The sequence below is a fragment of the Myotis lucifugus genome, unplaced genomic scaffold, assembly GCF_000147115.1.
Source record: "Myotis lucifugus unplaced genomic scaffold, Myoluc2.0 scaffold_506, whole genome shotgun sequence".
NCBI lineage: Eukaryota > Metazoa > Chordata > Mammalia > Chiroptera > Vespertilionidae > Myotis > Myotis lucifugus.
In genome coordinates this window covers 504,686-524,039 of record NW_005871554.1, presented here as the reverse complement: position 1 = coordinate 524,039, position 19,354 = coordinate 504,686, and the positions used below count along the sequence as shown (strand labels likewise).

Sequence of the window (19,354 nt, the reverse complement as noted above, 5' to 3'; positions counted from 1 at the left end):
TAAATTATGCCTGAAGTAATTAGAGATTTTTCATGTTATGCAGATACATTTCAATTAATATTTTATTAATATTTAATTTTTTAATATTTTAATTTGAAATAATCTCATACATGTAAAAAACCCTATAAATACTACAGCATATTATATGTACCCTTCACCCAATTTCTTAGGTGTTAATAATTTAAACATAACCATTATACAACTAACAAAATTTGGAATATATTTTTCTTATAATCTCTTTAATGTTACTTAATCCATTTACTTTGTTTTTGTTAATCTTCACCCAAGGATATTTTTCCATTGAATTTTAGAGAGAGAAGGAAAAGGGAGAGACACATTGATTGGTTGCCTCCTGCACATGCTCTGATAGAAGGACTGGGGATCAAGCCAGCAACTGAGGTACATGCCCTTGACTGTAATCTAACCTAGGACCCTTCAGTCCACGGGCTAATGCTCTATCCACTGAGCAAAACAGGCTGCAGCTTAATTCATTTACTTTTAATCTATATGTGTCTTTATATTTAAAGTGGGTTTTGTTTTTGATTCACCCTCATAATCTGTCTTTTAATTGGTACATTTATGCCACTGACTTTCAGAGTGCTTACTGATAGAGTTACTGCCATATCTGGCGTCTTCTGGGGCTTCTAGGGCCCGCCAGCAGCCCGGACCAGATCGGATCCTGGGCGGCAGGCAGGCGGCTCCTGGGACTTGCGAGGCGGGCGTGCCTGCTGCCTGGGACTGGATCCGGTCTCGGGCGGCAGGCAAGCGGCTTCTGGCATCTCCCACGGGGGCCTGGATGGCAGCTCGCCCTGGTGGCTCAAGCTGTCCCGCCCTGCCTGCAGTATGCAAATTAGCCACCATCTTTGTTGGCGGTTAGTTTGCATATCTCGCTGATTAGCCGATGGGAGGCGTAGCGAAGGTACGGTCAATTACCATGTTTGGCTATTATTAGATAGGATAATTAACATACATCACGGTGTGAGTTTCAAGTGTACACATATTAGTTTGACTTACATATATTATAAAATGATTACCATAATAAGTTTAGTTAGCATCAATTATCTAATACAAATGCAATAAAAAGAAAAAGTAGGAAAAAGAAAAAAGTTACTTTCCTTGTGATGAGAATTCTTAGGATTTATTCTCTTAACAACCTGCATATATATTATACAGTGGTATTAATTATAGTCATTATATTGTACATCACATCCCTAGTAATTCATTATCTTATAATTAAAAGTTTGTATCTCTTGACCATGTTCCTCCAATTCTCCCACCTCCACCATCTGCCTCTGTTGACCATAAACCTGATCTCTTTTTTAGAGTTTGGATATATTTTTTTAAGATTCCACATATAAATGAGATCATACAGTATTTGTCTTTCTCTGTCTGACTTATTTCCCTTAGCATACTCAAGGACTATCCATGTTGACACAAATGGCAGGATTTCCTCATTTAAAAAATATGTTGACCATTTGTATAGTTTCTTTTGAAAAATGTCTATTCTGGTCTTTTGCCCATTTCTAAATTGGATTACTTTTCCTGTGCCACATAATTTTTGATGGTAAGGGATTGTGTTATATTCCATTTTCTATCACCAGAACTCACAAAATACTTGTTAAAGAATGCCCAATAAATGGTTTTTGAACAAACAAATGATTGCTGTTTACCACTCTGATACGAGTTTTTTGTTTGTTTTTAATTGTCTGGGTAGGATTAACAGAAAACTTTGATGTACAAATTTGTGTGTCTAAGAAAGCCAGCAATTCTACAAAAAAAAATTACTCAAGATGAACATTTAGAAAACCAACTTTTCTACTCGCTTGCAATCATAAGGCTACTTCCATAAATTTAGAGCCTATGCCTTTGGGGTGAGAGTAGAAAAATTTCCTTTGAATATACAACTGTAATTCTGAGCAAGTAGATATTGGTTATTCAGCCCAAGTGTCTCTGCAGAGAGATCAGCATTACTGCACAGGGAATAGTCTACTGGTTAACTTAGAACCAGCTTTGTGTTATTTTGACTGTGTTTATTATTCAGTTTCCATTCTAAAACAACTTTTATCACTTTTAATTTTCCAATAATAAAAAATACAGCCTCATGCAGAAACTTGGAAAATTAGAACTGTGAAATGAAAGCAATAAAAACTCACTGTAGTGCTACTGTGCAGATATCATCACAGTAGAAAACTTAATTTGATATGACTGATGGCGCCTTATAGTTAATATGAGTAATATCACCTTAGATGACATGGTATTTTCTCGTAAACACAGTGTTTCTGAGAAAAGATGTCCTAAATGGTCCATTCATTGACTGTCATGAATATTCATCATTTGCTAACCAACCTGACTTACATACAATTGCCATTTATTTTGAACTAAGGTCTTGGCTTTATATTATCTTACTTAAGGTATTGGTTGATATTCTCAATAGCTCTCAGGATCTTTGCATTTCAGTGGAAGATTATTTAAGGTACCAAATTTTATAATTGAAAAACAAAAAGAAAATTTATAATGGAACAACACTCAGCACTCTGACAAGACATTATGTTGATTGGTCACTTTATCTATTAAAAACAAACAAATAAACAAAATAAAAGCAAGACAAAACAAAAATAGTAACCTAAGTAGAGATCAAGTCATGTCATTTGATGAAAGGAGAATAATGGACGTTGGCTCAACTTAAAGAGACTATCTCTGGCATAACGTCACGTACCTGGGGAGCTACTTTAATTCCATGGGGTTTTAAGGTAACAGGATTCATCGGGGTGAGTTCCATCCCAGGTAAAAGATCATAGAGTTTCTCTTCTTTCTTGTCTCCTTTGACCTGATATCCACGACCCAGGCCTGTGTATGCCAAATAGCCACGGCCGCCCAGTCCTCTCACTCCCGCAGCCCCTACAGGTACATTCATGTAAATTTCTAGGAATGTAAGAAGGCATTAAACTGAATCAAACCACCAGAAAATCACCCTGAATCTTACTGTAATGGAAAAGTTAGCCCAAGTCACATTGATTATTGCCTTGAGGATAGGTAGAAAACCCTAGGATTCTAATGTAATGAAACTCAACATAAGGTAGAGTTCACCAGAGGTGTCTTTCTTTCTTTTTTTTTAAAACTATCTGTGGAAGAAAGCAATACTATCAAAGCTATTGATAATTACATAAGCAACTTTAACATTTAGTATAGAGAAAAAATTTTCTGTTTCTGTTTTCAGTTAACCTTTTATTGACATTTTTTCTGTAGAATAATTAATATTAGGAGGGTATTTTTTTTTAAAAAAAAAAACACCCCAGCATGATATAACCACATACAGTGGTCATATCAGTTTTGCATTTTGTCATTGAGCAATAAGGTAGAAATGAATTCTAGTTTTCCCAATATTGCCATCCTCAATGACCTGTTGGAAAACCAACATTAAAAGCATTTTTAAATTAACCATTTTCTATCTTATGTTCTGTCCACGTGAGGCTTAAATTTCTATTGAGTTTCATTAATAGATTCCTTTTGATTTTTTTTGTTTTGTTTTCCACATTGCTACTTTGATTTCCTATTGGTGGCATAAAGATAAAAATGTTAAATTGATTACCCTTCATCCATGAATATCATTCATTCATTGATTTTTTTTTTGTTTGGTTATAAAGGTGTTTTTTCCCCCTTGGAGTAGAGTTTGTTTTTCCTTACATTACAACTGGTTGACAACTTATATTCAATGTCTGGATTGTTTTATGATGTGATTTCAGATTATAAATGCTTAACATTTTAATTATGTGACAAGTTACATATGATTGCAATATGGTGATTCAATGATAAGAGAGACATGAACAATTGTGGACCTGAGATTTAGGTTGTGCAAATGTTATGGGTCCCATGCAAAGATCAAATGTGTGGAAAGACTCATTTGTACTATGCTATGACCAAGTTTTCTCAACCAGTTGTAATGTGAAATAAGATTCCTATGGAAGGATAACTATTGATAAAATATTTGATTTTTTAAAAAAAATTTCGCGTTCTTTTCTCTCAGTGGACTCATCCAGTTTTACTGAGGCTATTGCAATACAAATCGTTTGAAATCATGCAGTTATTCTAAAGCAAGAGCTGATTAGTATTACCTCTAACAGAAGGGGCTCGGATAATGGCCCTGTTGCCATAATGTCCTTTGGTGGCTGGGAAATGAAGGCTAGGAATCGTATAGGCCTGCGGGGCATAGAAGACAGGAGCTCCGAGGTAGGCTGTGGTAGGATCATAAACATGGCCCAAAGAATAGGTATACTCTCCTTGCAGCATGGTGCCCCTTCCACCTGTGCCTCGGGTATACCTGACATAGCTGTCCTTGTCCACTGGTTTGGCTAGGGTCACTTCAATGGGGGAGCCATCCAGCACCTGTTATAGAGAGCAAGGAAAAAGCAACAAGAAAGCTATGAAGACAACCATGGGAGGCTGAGCCCTCGTGATGGGTCTCCTTCTGTATTAACCTATTTGCTGCTATGTGTACTGGCTGTTTTAATTATATGTACTTGGCTTTATTGGTGGATGGCGTGTGTCATTTAAATTTTTCCCTGAATAGTTTTGTTGAGAAGTTGCCCATAAGCTGCCAACAGGTTTTCACAGTGACAAATTGGCCACCATCCATGAACATATTGGTTATAAATTTATTGTCTGAATGCAGTCACTGAGACAGAATTATGTAATATTTTTAATGTGATGTATATGGTTTAAATTACATGTTTACATGTTTATGTAATTATATAATTCTAAGACAGTTTAGGTTAATTATGGAGATTAAAATCTCCACTACCTAGCAGGGTACAATGAAGATGAAAGGAAACCAATAAAGAGATCTTATCAATTATTAACTTTTTGGTATGGGTAGCCCAGTTGGGCCGTTCTGGCTGCTAGCCAACTAAAGGTCTTGTTCCTTAGAGTTGCTACACAGTAAGTACGTTTTCACTGGGAAGGAGGAGAGACCTAAAAGGTGAGGCACTACCCAAGGAAGAGGCATCTGAGGCCATTACCTTGTCCCCCACATGTACTTCCTTGGGAAGCAACCTTTTGGCCTGCTGAACCGTTGGTAACGAACAAATGGAGATGGTGGATAGTACTGAGGTTTCTCAAGTCGAGCACTCCTGAAACTTGTCCTCAAGAATTATTGAATTTGTCCTATTCTGACACACATTTTTGACATTGAAAACAGCTTCAGATAATAGCTGAAGATAATAGTTGAACATAATAGAAGTGTTTAGCTCTACATGTGTGACTCATTTCTGTGTAGCACTGTCATACACAGAGACAAGGATAGCTCTCAACAAATACTTGATAGAGTAATGTATTTCTTACCAAAGAACAAGGTGTTATCAGAAAGCTTTTGTGGCTTCTTTCTAATAGTACGATGGACTCCTATTTTATATAAATGAAAGAAATCATATAAAATGTTCCTGCAGAAATTCCCTTCCATCCTTATTATCTGATGTCATGAGCAATTCAGTGGTTCCTGGGTCATTGAAGTCTGCTAGATGGAGCCCGTGATTCATCCTGACCATTTTGTTCAGTCTCTGGGGCAACTTGTCCCTGTTTCTATGGATCTACCCTACTTTTTAGTAGCAGGAGCCAGTGTCAAATGGAACACTGAGAGAGAATCCAGCTGATATTCAACTGTTACACTGTCATTCATGTGAATAGAAGAAATGGAGTATTGAAGGAATGAGGTAAACTTGATAAGATGCTTTATATCACCAGTCTTTTCTTAAAATGGGAGACCCAAATAGGTCTCTGCTTATAGGCACTTTCATATCAAGAGACCTTTGTAATAGAATGATTACATACTACAAAGTCAGATTTCTTATTGTGATAGATTTGTTTCGTATACCTCTGGCACCCAACAGTGTTTTAAACTCAAAATTGTATTTTAGTTATTTGGTTTAGACATTTCAAGAGCTAAGATAATATCTCATTAATCTGTATATCCCAAGCCCAGCAAAATTTTTTGTACATCATAAACATCCATAAATATTTATAGAATAAATATCCACATCCAAAGCTCAACTCATCACTTTTCTCTTTAAATAGGCTCTCCTGCCTGGCTTCCCTAACAGTATTATTCTGGTTTCCCATATTGAAAATCTATATCGACTCATCCTTCTTTCTCACCCCTACATCCAATCAGTTCCTGAGTCCTTTGAATTCATCCCCCTTAGTCCTGTGTAGAGCTCTCTTCTATGCCCCATTCCCACCCTAGTTCAAGTCCTGTTTCTTTCCATTTGGATGACCAATAACTTTTTAACTAGTTGCAATTACATCTCTCTTCCTATTCTATGAAATTTCAATTATTAGTAGGTTCATTTCCCTAAATTATAAATATGATAATTATTCCACTGCACAAAATATTCAAAGTCTCACCTTGCTTAACAAATTAAATATAAATATCCATATGCTATTTTTGATTTTCCCATACCACATTATAGTGAAATATAATTATAATATTTAGTGTATATTTAATAATAATATTGAATATCTACTTAACTACATAATATATGTATCTACTTCTATGAAAATATCTACCTATAAATATATATAGCTTTAAAAACTGGGAAAAGTTTGAATATATTTTCATTGTAATTATTCCAATGTTTTCAATTATTTATCAATTAATCATAACTTTGCAGTTAGTTTAATAATCATAAAATAAATAATAATAAATTAGCACTTAATTCAGAATATTCCTTTTCAGCAATCATTTGTATACTTAGGAATGTTTTCAAATTGAAAAAAACTAACCTGCAAATTGTTTTAAATAATCATTTTATGAGAGTAAATGTAAGAATCAATGATGATAAAACAATGTTTTGCTCCATAGACATGTATTAAATATGCATTAATTTTTGCTTTTCAGTTTTCTTTTTGTATTTTAAAGTCAATACTTTCCCTCCCAGTACTCAAACATTTCTGTAGGTCCTGGAGAAGCTCTTATGCCCACTGTATCTGAAGGGCCTACTCCCCAGTGGTCTCCAGCCTCTTTGCCCTGGGGTGGGGTGATCTACATGGGGTCCTCTTCAGGGCTCCTGGGCCTCTGGATTATGATTGGGTTTGGCCCATGGGGAGTCCTGGCAGGAGATAAGAGAAAGAGATAACAGTGAGTTCAGGCTATTTCTTCCTCTGCTCCCTCTCTGAGAAGTCAGTTAAGCCTGGATGTGTTTCTTGACCAAAGATCACTGCTTCTCTCGGAGACCTGTCCTACACAATCCTCTCTGCTTTCATTTCCTGTTATTTCTCCAGCCCTTGTTCCTTTGACTTAAGAAATGTCAGGAGCTCTAGGTTCTTGCACTATCTCTTGATTCTCCGACTCTATACTCACACCTTTGTAATAAGTTCCTTTGCCATCTGTGTCCTATTAGGACTGACTGATGCGAAGCCCAACAGGTAAAATAGCCTGATGTATTATGTTCTCACCAAATTGGTCTGCTTTTATTGTTCTCAAATCATAACTTGCTCTTTTTAAATTCTGTGCCTCTGTCTAAGACTGCCTCTCCTTTTCCATGTTTTGTGTTTGTTTTTTTCCTCTTAAAATTCTGCCCAATTTTCATGGCTTCTCATTATCTCTTCTCATATCCATGAAGATTTTCTGATTCTTTATGAACCACTCCTTTTTTGGAACACCTTTGCAAAAGTGTTTGTGACTTGTTTTATTCTTCTGGCAGACTTTTAGCTCTTTGATAAACATCTTTGATGTTTTTTGTATCCCAGACATTATTTAGCATGATAAGTGGCCTATGGAAGCTCTTAAATGTGTATTGGATTGATAGGTAAATATATTGGTTTCTACATATAAATCAAAAGTAAGGATATAGAAGTTAGTTTTTCTCCACACCTTATTCTTGGCAAGGTGAAGTGGTTCCAAGCTTTCCAGTGTTGGAAGATCAAACTTTGAGGGCATAATAACAGCTACCTTGACATTCTTCCTGATCATCAGCCCTTAAAATACTGCACTACAAGGTGATAATCTCTTAAAATAATGAGTGGAAATTGGAATGGGTGAAAAACACCTTGAAATAATCTACCCTAATATCCTCTTTCTAAGGAAATTGAGCGCCAGCAACTTGCCCAAATCAGCCAAAATTAGAGATAGAGTTGGACATGCAAGCGACATGTTTATCATACTTTCCATCACTTCCCTTTTTTCATCTTAAATGAACAGAGGCAGCCGTGTCAGTGTTGGAGAAAGCCTGAGTGAGGTAGACTTGCAGGATTGTTCTTTTGAATAAAATTTCCACACCAAACTTTGATGGAATCTGTACATGTTTTTTTCTTTGTCTACATTACCTTCCCATTTAAAGCTTTCATGGCCTCAATTGCATCTTCTCGGTTATTGAAGTGCACGAAAGCATAGTCTCGGATTTTCTTCACCCTCTCCACAGCACCTATAAACACAGTGAAAGAATCATCATTAACCTGTTGTTCAAGAATATTGTTGGTTGCTCAATTTTAAAAATTAACTTTTGCCTAGAATGATGCTAAGATGGAAACTTGTTTAACATTAACTTGTTAGCGGTTTAGCATGTTGCTATCCTGTTAGTTATACTCACTTGGGTGTAACTTCAGAGACCATGTTTTCTTTTCCTGAAATGCTTAGTTTCTAGAGACAATATAGGATGAGTCCCTATGCCAGGGAGAACCAGAAGAGGCGATAGGTCCTCCTTTCTTCCTCCACTATCAAAGTTCAATTATCCTCTTAGATCCAAAGTCACAAAGCAATCAGAGTTTCTACTCAACCACGTGGCTTAACAGTTATAAACTGTCTTCCTTTGTGATAATGATAGTGCTGTAATGTAAGCATAATTTAAAAACATGGCAGTCCTCTCTTCTCTCTCCCCTCAGCACTCAACCCTTGACTTCTTATGACAATGGTTGTACAGAGCAAGATTGTCTTGTCAAGCTGAAAAAATAAATAAAGGTAGCTGAAACCATGAAGCATGGGACATGTAATTAACTGAATTCCAGCATGGTCTCTTTGTTCCTTCAGTGTCAGGTGGGCTAATTCTTGACTCTACCCCATGGCTTGTCTTAGTCATTGAGAAGTAAGAGGTGGGCCTTTGAGGACCTTTACTCTTCTCGTCTTTGACTCATTTATTCATCAGTGCCATCCTCCATCCAGGTTTTCCTAGACTGTTAGCACCCCGAGGGCAGCATCTGCTTCAGAGGCATCTTGGGGTAGTCTCCACCCAGTTCCTCACTAGTGCCTTGTGCTGCTCAGTAAATAGACATGGAATGAGCACATATTATCAGTCAATTCACTCTCCAACTTCTATCATGCCCATTAGTTGGGTGGCATTTCAGATGATAATGATTTAGGTGTCCTAAAATTCATCTTGCAGATGTTGAAATCACCTTGCATTTTTGAGCAATAATGTCCACCCACACCTGATTTTGGAAGGGTTGATATATGAAAATTTAGCCTCATAAAACAGACAAATGAGAAAGTGAGAGTTTGTTATCATAAAAGCTGTTTTTCTCTACCATAGTATTCACCACATGGCTACTTTATTGTGTTCCTTCTTTAGCGTATAGGAATTTATTTTGATTGATAATCATTGGGTAGAAGGTGAGGCAATAAAATATCAGTGGTAACCCATCAGCAATAATAAAGACTCTCTGAAATCATAATTGGAAAAATATGACTTTGTTTATTATCAATTTGTCAGAAGACATAAATTACCAGAAGAGAAACACACCGGTAATCCAAAGATTATCAAAGGGCCATGATTCTCAAAGTGTGGTCCCCAGACCAGTAGTATCAGCTTCAGCCTGGAACTCAATAGAAATGCAAATGCCTGGACCCACTCCCCAGACTTACTGAATCAAAAACTCAGGGGCAGGGCTAGCAATCTGTTTTAACACGCCCTCCAGGTGATTCTGATGTTAAATTGTTTGGAAAATCAGATTCTGAAGAATGCCTAGAGTCAGAATTTCAGCAAATACCCTTAGGCTACACTAGGGAAGAGCACATATTTTTAAGGCCCCAGTTTCTGTTCTGATTGCCATTTATTTTTCTGAGTGGCATTGTACTACTTTCAGGTTAATCAGTGTTAAAATAACGCATGATCAAATATTTGCAGGGAATGCTCTGATTCCTCTGAGGGATCTAATCTCGTCTTTTCCACTGGAAAAGAAACTAGTTGGCTCTGACTTTTTCTCTCCAATACAGCAGGTGTCTGCTAGTCTCCACCCTCTGCAATTCACTGATTGTTTTCATATAATTAACTGGGCCTGGCCACGTGTCTCTCTTCAATGTGCAGACTTGGAAAGCTGATAATCAGTAACCAAAAGGAAGCAGCCTTTTAGTAGTTTCTCATTCCTGTCCTTTTCTAAGAAAGGTAATGTCTTCAGTTACTGTAGATAAAACTAAGAGGTATTATTTGCTCTAGGAAGATAGAAAGTCAACACAAAGTGTGTGTGTGTGTGTGGGCGGGGTGAGGAAGAATTATTTATGCACACAATGTCAGTTCCTATGCCCACGACTGGGTCAACTTTCAGATCTCAGTTTACATGTCACTTCTGCTAAACATGAGTCTTCTCTGCACCCCAAGAGTAGACTTTCATTCCTGTTACTCTTCTGGAGCATCTTAAACTCCTTACACACACACCACACTTGTTAGCTTCTTCCTAGTGCTTGGCATATAGGAGCTACTAAACTAATGACAGTTGAATGAATGAGTGAGCAAATGGAGTGGGGATGGAGCATGGGAGTCATAGGGTTGTTAAGAGCAAGCTCTTAACCGGACTTGAATTCAAATCTTGTATTTGCCACTTGCTAGCTCTATGATCCCAGGCAAATTACTTAATTGCCTTGGGTCCTAGTTTTCTAATCTAGGGAATAATTTAAGTAATAAAGTAACCTACATGCTAGGGATGTTGTGATAAATACATGGCACGTGCTGTGAAAGTGCCCACTGCAATGCCTGGCACACAGTGAGGCAGTTAATCCTTCCCAGTCTCTGGATTGATAGCTAGTGGTATGGAGACACCATATGCCAAAATGGCAGGGAAGGCAGAGTTCCTGAAGGCTGGAAATAGACAAATCTCTGGTGAATCTTTGAAAAGGGAGAAATGACATCCTTACTAATTACGGTTAGAAAAAATTAGCTTATTCTGTTACACCTGACACGGAACCCAGGAGCAGGACTATGTGAAGTGAGTATTCTCAGGCAGTTTGAACATGATGGCACCATGGCTTATGTCAATCAACTAACTACTCCAGAGTTACTGCTGGAGACAGAAAAATTCTCATTTCTAGAAAGGTGTTAACACAGTAATACACTTGGGCTAGAGTGAATTCCAAGACACAGTAATCCCACAAGATGGTCTGCCAAAAAAATGGGATGCAGGGTCCAAATATTGGGTAAATCCAGCATCCTCCATCTCTTTTTTCAGAGACTTTCAAAGCCTATTAGAAGGTTAAGGACTCTGATAAGTCCCACAGTAAAAAAATCTGTTTAATTTTGTTGTTTCTAGTGTTTGCAAACTTATTTGACTATGAACTTATTTTATCAGTAACATCTGCTAACAGTCTGTAAAAATAATGTTCTACAGAACTGACTTTGGGAAAAGCTTGTTTGCACTTTGCTTCTTGAAATGCTTTACCCGCCTCAGTGTTGTACTTCTTAATGAGAAAAAAAGAGATGGGTTGTCAATCTCATGACTTCAGATTGATACTGAAAAGTATTGATAAGATTAGCAGCAGCTAATTATTGCCCTCCACCTTCCCTCTATTCCTTCTTCTTTGCCCAAATGAGTTTTCTAGAATTAATTGTCACCTACTTACTTATGAACCTAAACTCACAATCATATTCCATGAGACCAGTGATTCCAAACTGGGGGCACCTTTGCCCTCTACAGTACACTTGGCAATGTCTGGAGATAGTTTTGGTTATTACGTATTGGGGGTTGCTACTGGCATCTAGTGGGTAAAGGACTGGGATGCTGCCAAATCTCCTATAGTGCATAGGACAGACCTCTACAGCCAGAAATTATCTGGCCCCAAATGTCAAGAGTACTGAGATTGAGAAACCATGGATTAGATTAGGCCATGTATTCATTAATACAGTAAATACTTGTCAAGCATCTAACATGTTTCAGACACAAAGACAGGGGCTGAAGAGACAATAAGAGCAAAAAGAACTCATGGAATTTATAGTTTAGTGACGGAACTATGTATCCATTAAGTAATCACACAGATAAATGTAAAACTATAATATTGATAAATGTTATAGGACCATATGTCCCTATTTTCTAATCTAAAGGTATAAGTATAGTTTTAGTAATTTGCATGCAATTCTGAGAATGATAACTGAAAGCTATATTATTTGAAATTATGGAAGTCATTGTAAGCACAAGTGTTTTTAAAATATGTTTTGAACAAGTTATCTTCTACGGTATGTCTTACCTGGTTTAATATTATTGAATTCTTTTTCAATCATCTCTTCAGAGGTAGACAGCATTAGGTTTCTTACATACAGGATTTTCACTGAAGACATTGTGTCTTCATCAACTTCTACTTCTGGTTCTGCCCAGTCTACTGCAATGGGGTGTCCCCATAACTGAATTCTTCCTACAGAAAGGATCACAAGTGTGATTAGTTATATAGAAATCAGGACAACATTATCTCAGTTCAGACTGATGGCCTTTTACATGGAACTGACCCTGGAGATCTTAACTGAACAAGAAGAACAATATTAAAACTGTAGATTATTTATTTTAACAGACATTGCAAATAAATGTAGGAGCTGGCTAGAAGGGAGTTCTGTATTATAAGTGGCTTATTATAATGATTGAGTATAAAGGAAACTAGGATGTGATTTGAAACTGATCAGAAATGAGGCAGCAATGGGCAAGTTGGGTCTTAGAACATCTCCTACAGGGTAAAGGTTGGAAGTGAGATGGCAAAGGGGGAGAAAATAAAATAATGGATGTAGCGCTCAGACATCAAGTCTGACTTCATGAAACACTATAAAGGTCACTAGGAAGTGTTTCTGCTGCTGTTGGAATCTGTGTGGCCAGCTGCCACCACTGAGCTGTCCAAAAAATGGAGCATGGATGCGGGGGGGTGGGGGCACAGGCACCCCTCGTTTGTCCTGTGTCTATTTCACTTGGTCAGGGCTCCCATCCACTCACTGTCTTCCCTCCACGTTTTCTCTCTTTCAGAACATGGACAATTTGGGAATCTGGAGAAGAACAATTTTTTAACCAAATTAAGAAGACAAAGAGCAATGAAAAAGTTTATAATGAGAACCTGAACTCTTCTCAAAGGCTGGTTGTTATCCATGCCTAAGTATATTGTTGAATTCCTATAAATTGCAGTTTACTGAATGTCTTGCCCTATACCAGCGGTTCTCAACCTGTGGGTTGCGACCCCTTTGGCGGTCGAACGACCCTTTCACAGGGGTCGCCTAAGAACACCCTGCATATCAGATATTTACATTACGATTCATAACAGTAGCAACATTACAGTTATGAAGTAGCAACGAAAATAATTTTATGGTTGGGTCACAACATGAGGAACTGTATTTAAAGGGCCAGAAGGTTGAGAACCACTGCGTACTATGTGTTTCCCATATGCCATCTCAGTCCCTTCTCACAGCAACTCTATGGGAAGGGGAACGACTTTCTCACTTTTATAGATGAGAAAATGAGCTTTCTAGAGGATCTGTTTCACTTCGCACCACTCCTGTTATGCCTTAGTCACGACCTGTACCCCTACACAGTACAGATCTGTGTTGAAGGGATGAGAGGAGGGTGAGGGTCGGCTCAATTTCAAACTTGATTTATATTAGTTGTTAAAGAACAAGCTATATTCTGGAAGGAATAAAAAGCTTGAGGGAACAAAATCAGAAATTCTCAGTATTGGTAAGGGTTTATTTGTTTAATCATTACACATGGGAATAATTATTTTCAATCAAAATGCATCTTCTTTTTCTTTGCAAAGTAGTCAATGAAAGCATCTGTGGCATTGACATTTTAAAACCTGAAGAACAGACTCACCCTAATGAATTAGCTGATGCTAGAGACCCTGGCCTTTGCTACCCCAGCTGGCTAGGTACCTTGTTCTGCATTGCTTCCCATAGACAGTTTCTTTCTTTACTTTTTTTCCTTCCCTCCCCTCCTGTCCCCTTCTACTCCTTCCCTTCCTCTTCCAGGCTTTACATAGACTTTGCTGTTTGCCTTATCCCAGGATCCATAGGGCTCCCAGGTGACTCTGGTTTCTGTAGGCCAGTGGTTCTCAGCTGTGGCCCCACATTGGAATTAAAAAAATTCCTCTCAATGGTGCACTGGATCCAGCTCCTATCTACTTGCAAGAATAGATTGTTACATTTCCAGGATTGTGTGAGCCAGTGGATATCACCTTGGTAGCTTGAAATCAGCCACAGTGGGAGTGTTAATACCATGAAATTGGCAAATGTTACAAGTCAGGGCTCTTGATTTCTCCTGGGAGTTGGCTGTTGAAGCTTTACCAGCTCATGGAGGACCCCTGGACTCGCCTTCTCAATTCTGGAATAAGTGGTCTGGGCCTCAGGACTCTGATAAACACCTCATTTCATTTTAATACGCAGCCAAGGTTGAGAACCACTGTTCTGTACACTGGCTTTTGCCTTCCCAGCCTGGTACCATGGTTAAGGCATCCATGAGCCTGAAGATTTGCAAAAGGACAGAAGGGAGAGGCGGTGATTTCCATGAACATCCCTGTGGAAGTCAGTGCTTGGGAGTAATCTGGTAACATAGGCTTTGAAATCAGACAAGTTCAAATATCAGATCAGTGATCTGGGCTATGAAACATAATCTTTCTAAGCACCAATTTCCTCAACTGTACTTGCTACTATCTGCTAAATTAAAATCTTCATTTAAAATACAGTATTCTTCCACCCCATTGGCCTCCCATAATTGGAGCTTCATCTGAGGAGATGGGGCTATTCCATCTTGAACTATTTCCAATTTCAAGACTCAAAAGTGAAGGTGAGACAGTGGTGAGTTCAATGGAACAGGCCTCACCTGAGAAAGCCCTTCCATGTGGTTAATGTCGGTGGGATGGCATCAGAGGGCCTAGCCCTGGGGTATGATAGCTGATGTTTGTAGGCTTCATCTTACACTGAAGCAATTTGATAGAAAACTTACTGGCACCTCCTGGAAATTTGGAGGTCTTGTTTGATTTTTTAAAAACATTTATTTTATTGTTGAGAATATTATAGCTATCCCCCATTTTTCCCTCTTTGTCCCTCCATCCAACTCCAGGACAATTTTTTATTGATTGGAGAGAGAAAGGGAGAGAGAGAGAGAGAATTAGAGGGAGAAGGAAACATTGATTGGTTGCCTCCTGCATGTGTCCAACCAGGGAAAGAGCCCCCAACCTACGTATGTGCCCAGACTAGGAATCAAACCCACAATCTTTTGGTGTACAGGATGATGCTTCAACCAACTGAGCCACCTGACTAGGGCTCCCATGTCATTTAGAAGGTATGTTATTGATGTTTAATAAATTTTTCTATATTGAATAGTCCCTAGGTCAGTGGTTCTCAACCTTGGCTGCACAGTAGAATCACCTGGGAATCTTCTTAAAATCCTGATTTCTGGGCCTCATCCTCCGGAAATTCTGTTTCTTTGTTATGGGGTGGGGCCACAACATTAGTAACAAAGGAACAGAATTTCCGAAGGATGAGGCTCAGAAATCAGGATTTTAAAAAGATTCCCAGGTGATTCTAATGTGCAGCCAAGGTTGAGAACCACTGTTTCTAGGTGGTTTTCTCTGTCTCCGTGTCTGGGTCAACTAAGGAGGAAAAGCTTCCCGTGGGCTGTGCCTATCATGTTTCTTAAGGAGCTCTTTATTCTTTAAAACCAGGCTGTCCAGAAATCCTTTGTTGTTGTTGAATCTACAGGGGGTAATAGGTAGAATGTCCAAATGATAATAGATTTTGCTCTCAGGCCTCAGTAGAAATGAATCTGTTTGCTGAGACTGGCGATTCACCACTGTGCCCCATCTTGTTGATCTGCTGATGAGGCAGGCTGCCTAAACTCCAGCTGAATGAAACTCGACTCAGCTGAGGCCAATTTAAAGGACTGAGGGCGAGGGTGCTGCCTTGATTGTGATAAAGATAGGCAGTGGGTGGGGAGAGTGAAGGAGCGAGCGTCCATCTTCCTGGATCCGGACTGAGAACCAAGAGGGAAAAGTCAGACCTCGAGTGGACGCAGCACAAAGTGCTTGGGAATTTCTGAAGCCCAGCTGCTCAGCCCTGCCCAGCTTCGTCAGCTCCACTCAGGTAAAGACAGGCGCTCTTTCTGTGGGTCCATGTGCTGTATTTTTTTAAGAGAGGGGAAGCTAACAAGAAGTTCCGAGTCTCTAGAGCAGCGGTTCTCAACCTGTGGGTCGAGACCCCTTTGGGGGTCGAACGACCCTTTCACAGGGGTCGCCTAAGACCATCGGAAAACACATATATAATTACATATTGTTTTTGTGATTCATCACTATGCTTTCATTATGTTCAATTTGTAACAATGAAAATACATCCTGCATATCAGATATTTACATGACGATTCATCACAGCAGCAAAATTACAGTTATGAAGTAGCAACGAAAATAATTTTATGGTTGGGGGTCACCACAACATGAGGAACTGTATTAAAGGGTCGGCATTAGGAAGGTTGAGAACCACTGCTCTAGGAGCACTGGCTGTCTGGCCCCTGAAAACTTTCCTCCTTTCTGGACTCTCTCTTTCATTGTCATCCTCCCCCAGCCCCATCGCACACATCTCCTTTTACAGAGACTAAGGAGAGAGAGAGTGATCCATGTGGGCTGGAAGCGTGGCGGCCGGTTTCTCAAGGGAGCGGCGGCTGAGCTGGGGCTTTGAGCATCATCAGTCAGCAGAGGGGAAGGGGATCTCCTTAGGAGCCCAGGAGACAAAGATGAGCATGGTGTTGTCTAGGACATTGAGGGGTTTGTCCTGCCAGAAAACAGAGTTTTTATTGGGAAGTAGAAGGTAGAAAATATGGTTGTAAAGGACCAGGGTCATGGATGGCAGGCCTTGAATGGCAGGCTGAGAGTTTACTCTACTCTTTATCTCATATGCCGTAAGGGGTGGGTGAATGCTTTAACCTATCAACAGATAGAGATTGAATTTCTGCTGTTTGCAAGAATTTGTGAAAAGGATGGTACAATATTTTGGGAATGTTAATCTGATAGTAATGTTGAGGATGGAGTAGGCAGAGGCTGGGTGTACATCAGAGAGAGAGAGAGCAGAAATGGGAGAATAATTAGGAGACCTTGGAAAATAATATAAGTGGGGAGGCGGGAGGGGATATCTGTGCTAGATTATAATGATGTCCTGAGAACAGAATTGAAATGGGGACTTTTCAATGGCAGAATTGTTGGTTTTGAAGAAGAGAGGAGTTGAAGAGGACAGCAACATATTAAGTCCCAGTCACTGAGAGGTTACGTTTGCCCCATGAGGAGCTTGAGTGATTCTATGCAGCTGTGAGTCAGATGACACGACTGCTGGATAGTGAGCAAAAAGTAAATGGAAACTTCAACATTAAAAACATGCACCTCTCTAACAGACTCGGCAATTTTGGGGGGGAGAGGGTGCGTCTCATATTTTTTCACTTTCAGCTGCCTTTATGAAAATATTCTTTAAAAAATTTTCCCCACGCTCAGAAGCCATCTTCAATGTTGGAAACTTCTAGCGGGCTAATCCTACTGTTGGTTTGTTTTGTCTTTAAGAATGTGTACCAGGGCAGCCTAACTTCTGCTGTTTTTGTTAATTTGGTTTTCAATTCTGGAAGCTCTCCCATAATGCTCAGGAGAAGAGTTGATTCTGATGTGTCCAGTCTGTTGTTATGGAAATCCTCTTATTTTAATATTAATTTATTTTAATACCTTACTCTGTGTAAGTCTGAGCAAATATTTTAGAATGAAGACTTTCAACAATTATTTTCTAAGTTGATCTGCCCGAGGCAGTTTTGTGTAGAGGTCTTAAATTTAGGAATCAGTGGTTATTACCCAAATGGGACTTACCTACCCTATGGTTGTAGCACCTAACAAAGCTCCCTTTCTACAGAGAGTTATTATGTCTGTTCCTCCAAGTTATGCAGAAACTGTTAGATACTAGGCGTCATAAAAGAATATCACTTCATTGTCATTGGGGTAATGTATCTTTGAAGATTTATTATTTCTACATTGTAATGGATTACATACCCTATTTCTAATAAACCTGATAACAAAATATCTCTATAAAAATAACTATTGATATATTTAATTTTAAGAAAATTCTTTACTTTAGGAATTCACGATAGGATTGCTGGAGCTTAGAGTTCTAAATTTCTCCGATGCATGTAAATTAGACTTACATGCATAGAATCAGAACCCATTCTGTGAAATCTTCAGGGGGCTTAATGTATTTTGAGATAGATAAGAAGGATAGAGAGTTTAAAACATAACATAAGCAACACAACAACAGCAAGCACTTGTTTCCTTTGCTAAGGAGCACAGCAGCCGAGGCAGGCAGGATGGAGTGGGGAGGCTCAGGTGTGAGCAGGGGGTTGCTAACCTGGGAGGAGTTTCCTCCGGGCCATGGCAGCTGCCCGGTGACTCTGGTATTCTACGAAGGCGAAGCCTCGGTTTTTGGTTTTATCTGCAGCACTCGGGTAGACAATGACGTCCACGACGCCTTCGGTTACCTTCTTCATTTCTGCTAAGATTTCTTCTCTCTTTTTGGTTTTGGGAATTCCCCCAACAAACAATCGGCAGTTGTCCACGCTGGCACAGACCCCTAAGAGACGCCCATTTCTGCAAAAGGAGAAATGGCGAGAACCCATGTGTGATTAACAGACGTTGAAAAAGTATGGCCTTGCACCTGATATGACCTACAGACGTGGGATGTTTGGTCTTTACGGTGGTTAAACTATTTTGGGGAAGTTGTGACTGCTTTTGAGAAACTGGAAAATCTGTCAACATTCTCTCTCTCTCTCTCTCTCTCTCTCTCTCCATATATATTTAAAGTACATGAGGTCACAAGGCTTGGGAAAGCTGCTGTGGAACCTGGATCTCTCTTTTTTTAAAAAATTGATTTTTAGAGAGAAAGTGAGAGGATAGAGAGATAGAATCATTGAAGAGAGAGATACATTGATTGGCTGCCTCCGGCACGCCCCCTACTGGGGATGGAGCCTGCAACCAATCAAACCAGTGACCTCTTGGTTCATGGGTTGACGTTCAACCACTGACCCACACAGGCCAGACTTGCTCTGTATTTTTAAAGGAAAAAAGGTATTTGAAGCTGAGTAGCATCTGCTGTCTTTCGATTAGATGTGGATGCGCCAGTTG

General features: G+C 39.1%; 1 protein-coding gene across 2 annotated transcripts in view; it reads right to left on the bottom strand.

The window, feature by feature from the left end:
* A1CF (APOBEC1 complementation factor) overlaps positions 1-19,354 on the bottom strand; it is a 49,839-nt gene that overhangs the window by 7,935 nt on the left and 22,550 nt on the right. Inside the window, exons 4-8 of one of the 2 annotated variants that reach the window (XM_023744991.1) lie at positions 18,582-18,820; positions 12,437-12,601; positions 8,317-8,414; positions 4,113-4,383; positions 2,717-2,922 (exon numbers count right to left, since the gene is read on the bottom strand). In XM_023744991.1, the coding sequence (XP_023600759.1) occupies positions 2,717-2,922; positions 4,113-4,383; positions 8,317-8,414; positions 12,437-12,601; positions 18,582-18,820 (979 nt within the window). The remainder of the gene's footprint in view (positions 1-2,716; positions 2,923-4,112; positions 4,384-8,316; positions 8,415-12,436; positions 12,602-18,581; positions 18,821-19,354) is intronic. The other variant, XM_023744992.1, reaches the window with a different exon arrangement.